The sequence below is a fragment of the Lotus japonicus genome, chromosome 2 (genome assembly GCF_012489685.1).
Source record: "Lotus japonicus ecotype B-129 chromosome 2, LjGifu_v1.2".
Lineage (NCBI taxonomy): Eukaryota > Viridiplantae > Streptophyta > Magnoliopsida > Fabales > Fabaceae > Lotus > Lotus japonicus.
The window spans coordinates 94,076,438-94,081,442 of record NC_080042.1 but is presented as its reverse complement, the minus strand read 5'-3'; the positions used below and the strand labels follow the sequence as shown (position 1 = coordinate 94,081,442).

At 34.6% G+C, this 5,005-nt stretch overlaps 1 protein-coding gene across 1 annotated transcript; it reads right to left on the bottom strand.

Annotated features, from left to right (window-relative positions):
* Window positions 1–1,355: 1,355 nt before the first annotated feature.
* LOC130735903 (ethylene-responsive transcription factor ERF022-like) lies at window positions 1,356–2,303 on the bottom strand. The gene has a single exon (XM_057587775.1). It carries the CDS (start codon window positions 2,161–2,163, stop codon window positions 1,546–1,548), a length of 618 nt encoding a protein of 205 aa, XP_057443758.1. The 5' UTR covers window positions 2,164–2,303; the 3' UTR covers window positions 1,356–1,545.
* Window positions 2,304–5,005: the final 2,702 nt, after the last annotated feature.

Below are 5,005 nucleotides of genomic sequence, written 5' to 3'. Positions count from 1 at the left end.
TATCTCCCTAAAAAGGATTGTCCACCAACTGTGATTTTACCATACGCAGGGGTTCAGACTCTTAACTTATGAAGATGTGAGAGTTAAACTCAAAACTTATAATTAGTTGTGTCAACCCCAATACATTGCATGTTTTGGAGAATCAAAAAAGCACAAGGCATGCAATTACAAAATTGAAAATGAGGTTAGATATTTACTTTAAACCGACATCTTTTTGACATGCAATATAGTGGCCGTTTTTAACTAACGTTAATAGCAATGACTTAAAACTACAAGAAAATGCATGTTTCCACTATAAAGATGATAAGAAAGTGTATGTTCATAAGATGCAAAAGGAAATTGAAACACAGATGAACGTGAAAATATCATAGAGAGCTGTTTTAACTTTTTTTATTCATCCGAAACCTATTGTTTTAATTTTTTGTCAACGCATAGAATTGTTTAGATAATTTTCTACGTTTTTTTTTTGTCGAAAAATTTCTACACCCATCGACTGGATTGACTTCTTTTTGGACCTTAGCATACCTACATGGACTAAATACGGCCCAACAAGATTATACTTTTTGAGTGTTTGATAGCAGATAAAAAAAGTGTAACGATAAATAAAAATATGCATTTATCGGCCCATACTCTCCACTGGTCCAGTTGCTTCATCATTGTCTCAGGTGCTTCAATTTTTTCCGCCGCTTCTGCAAAAGCTCCTCTACTTCTCCTTACTTTCAGAGGTGCCGGTTTGTCCTCGTTGATGCCACTGAAGCCACGATTGAGCTTCTTTGATAGCCGAACAAATAGAACTCTGACAAAGTTGAAGAGTTATTAAAACGGGAACTTAAAAATTGAAGGCGAAAGCTTATCCGCTCAGAAGTCAACCGGTTTCTCTTTGCTATTTTGTAGGTTAAGGGGGTTTTGTATGACCCTTAGGTTTTTTACATCATGTTTTTAGCTAATGTTCAGCTTTGTTACGTTGTTCGAGTGTGCATGCTTGTTCCTGTGATTATTTATGTATTATATTGCATTGCGATAGCACTCTTTGAAATCTTTTTGTAAGTGTCGTCAGGCAACCCTTTGGGTCTTGAATGAATTATGAATATTTGAAAAAAATGACATAGGGAAAAAAAGTAATAGAAAAGGCCATATAACATGTTCATACAAAGAAAAATAACACTTCACTTACATCAAGAATAAGATAAGGTATGTAAGAATATAACAGTGATAATAATGAGTAATATGATAAGTTATGTGATAAAAAATCCAAGGAAGATTATGAAAAAAAAGTAAATAGAAATCAGATTGAAGATAAGGTTAGTGCTAATATCATTAACAAACATACATGCTAATTTATGTAGAGAAATAAATGGACATAAAATAAAATAGTTACTCCTTTTGCTTCATTGAATCAATCTCATACTATACCATATGGTACTATAATTAATTAAAAAATGAATTGGGCTTTGCCCTCTCCAAATAAAATATAAAATGACCCCAAAATCAAGGGTGTGCATTGAATATTTATTAGTGTTATTATTCTAGACTCTAGAGTGTAGTTCAGGACCAGGAGTCCCACAAGGACTTATACTCAAATTGTGTTTCTTCCCACCCACTCAACTCCATAACCTCATCATCTCCATTACAATTCGAGTACACCGTCTTCATAGACTCATCATCAAACATGAGTGTATCTGCCGCCATTTGCATCCACATATTCGGTGAATCCATGGGACACTCATTGATGGCCTGTATCTGTGCCGGTGACAGCCCAACACGCACAGCAGCAGGGTCAGGAGCACCACCACCACCACTACCTCCCTCAGGCATTGGTGGTGGTGGTGATGATCTCTTGAGCATTAATGCTGCTTGTTGTGCTGCCAATACAACATCTTCAGCTTTCGAGCTAGCCGGTCGTGGCATTGTCTCAGCCAGCTCCGGGAAGTTGAGCCTCGCCGCATGTCCTTTCAAGTGGAATGCCGCCACATCATACGCCGCTGCTGCCATTTCAGGTTGCTCATAGCTCCCAAGCCAGATTCTTGTTTTCTTCCCTGGCTCCCTGATTTCTGACACCCATTTCCCCCACTTCCTCTTTCGAACCCCTCGATAAGCTTTGGTTGCTGTTGCAGCAGCAATCACAGATTGTTCTTGCACGGTGCTGTTCGTTTCTTCTTCCATTGATGAATTGGGTTTTGGATAAAAGATTGAAGGAGTGAGAGTTCATATATGATGATGTTGTAGTTGAAGGTCGACGAAGACGAGGAGGTAGGGTAAGGTTCGTCGTAGTTACGAAAGTGGGAACATGCTGTCACTGAGTGAGCAAAATGGCATATCTCGTAAATATCTTGCATTATTGCATTTCACTTATGTCACTTTCTTTTTTAAAAGACTTGCAAATTTAATAGTCTCATTGATTAATTAATAACAAATCCTGTTATTTCACTTGTTTTGAATGTGAGTACCTTTTTTAAATTAATGTAACTCTCCATCCTTACTCAGCTTCATCGGTTTTAATTTTTAAGGATTAATGTAAACATCTGCTCGGCATAAAAAAAAAAAATTTAAAATAGGAGAAAAGTACAGGCCTAATTCTAGATTTCTAGCTGTCCGAAATGATGATGAGAAAATAATTCATACACACTTAAATAAAATTGTATGTCAATGTAGAGAGATAAAAATTAAAGAAACTAACATCAATGATATATATGATGAATATTGTAATAGAACAATAAAAGCATAATGGTTTATTTTATCAAAGAATAAATTACATTTCAATACCATTATTTTGTAAAATCTACTCCGTAACAGATTTGGATATCCTCATGTGTTAATCTCACATGATCATGCCATGTGAAAATCTGAGCATTTAATTATATTTTAGTGAAATTTGGACCCTTAATAAATGTATGGTGAAGAGAGAAAATTAAAATTATGAGAGAAATAATACTGACCATCTGTCAGAAGTTGTTGACCCAAAATCTATAGTGATAAATAATAGAGGTGAAATTAGTTAGAGATTTTATACATGGTTCTATTGCAAATATTTTCACTAATTTAAATATGCTTATTTTATTTCATCTTTAAAATTCATCACAAATACATGCAGATTTTAACAAATATTTTAAATTAGTTGATTTTAGGACAGATATCTGTTGCAAAATTGAAAGAGATAAAGCGGAATGCACATTTTAAAGAGTTTAGTGTCATATGATGTAGGCATTGTAATTTACTACTCTTTTTTGAATAATGGGTTAATTTATTGGAAAAGTGAAAAATGTTGATGACTAAATTTCAAATTTGTTAACCTGTGATGAGTACGGAGGTTAATTTGCGGAAAAGTAAATGGCGGTGCTCCTCATCCATTTACCTACCACCCAACAACAAGGTGGTTATGTATGGACTGGGTTAGCTATGGGCCTATGGTTATAAATATAATAACATTAATTTTCTGTTTAAAGTTTCTTGTTCTAGACATAAAACTTTTTCACTGTCAAGTTAGTCAATTGCTGAATTAGGAGAAGCAGAATGTCATTCACATAGCTGTTAAAACTCGCTTGTCTTAAAAAAAACATAGCTGTTAAAACTCGTTTTTGAAATTAATTATTGTTTTATCAGTTGTGAGGATCGACAAGGGAGGTAGGTCCTTGGGAGTTTTGATAGTGGTCAAAGGGAGACGGTGTACGACGCGTAAGTACGTACGGTTCATGATGCCATGCGAATCTAATAGTACTGTCGTTCGAACTTGGAACTTTCAAAGCATATGGCTCCACTCCACCCAGCTGTATGCATGTATATATAGCCTTTTGTCAAACCCCCAGTTCAGGGTAAATATACATGCCCATTACACGAGTTATTGAATCAATCACGTGTTTGTATATAAGGGATATATGTCTCGTTTGGAAGAGCTTATTTGATAACATAAGCACTTGTGCAAGTGTTTAGCAGAACTTATGCAAAAAGCTTATGACATACCATAAGCTGTTTTGAACTTATTTTCATAAGTTACTTAAGATAGCTTATGCTTATATATACAACTTATTTTCAATTTATTTCAATAAATTTTTAAAATTAACTTATGTATAAATGCTTATGTCATAAGCGCCTATGGTGGCTTATGATCATAAACACTTAATTAAGTTGTTTTTTCAAACGGGATCATATTTAAAGGGTTTGATATACCTCATTATTGAGATATCCAATTAACACCTGTGGGTCTAAGAGTCCTAGCTCCTGCTTATAAACTATTTGTACTCAAGAAAGTAATGTGAGACTTCTTTCATTTTATTTCATCATTCTTCCTTAAATTTAACTAGGGTAATCGATTTAGACTTGCTATTTCTCAGCTTTGTAATCAAGTTAAATTTCAGAGGCCTTTGTCGTGAATTTGTGCTCCTTCCGTGTGTACATGACTCTCACAAGCCATGACTTTTTTTTCAGTTGATAGTTTTTTGTTTTTTTTTCTAGTGCCCACTTTTTTCTTCTAATATTTTTTTGGCTCTTGTTACTCTTTCTTTTAATTTGGACTGTGAGCAGTTGGACAAGTGGACTCTGATACTATTTATTGGGTTTGTATAAATTATGAGGAACATATGCTTCTTTGTGGTCATGTTGCGCTGTTGGAACGCCTCCTAAGTAATGTTGCTTATCATCATGTTATGACACTAAAGCATCCTATGTTGGGAGGATAATTATACGGATCAATACTAGGAATTGGAACAACATTATAAACAATAATAAAACGGTAAATTGCATACCTCTTAAAGATATCCTTACTTATTTCTCTTACTCGCGGAAGCAGACACACAATTGTATGCGGCAACAACAAGGTCTTCTACTTGATCTCTCGTCTTTTGCAAACTACTCTTTAATAGAGCATGCACTGAGTAGTGTTAAAGAATTTAAAAGTCAAGTGATGATCATTCCCTTTATTAATAAAACATGGAAAGTCTAATTTTCATTCATCTGGATATTAGAGCCATTAAACCTTAGACATAAGTCCATACATTTGTCTATTGGGCTC

Excerpts from the sequence above, each read along its gene's own strand:
- LOC130735903 (XM_057587775.1), bottom strand. The coding sequence starts at position 2,163 with ATGGAAGAAGAAACGAACAGCACCGTGCAAGAACAATCTGTGATTGCT.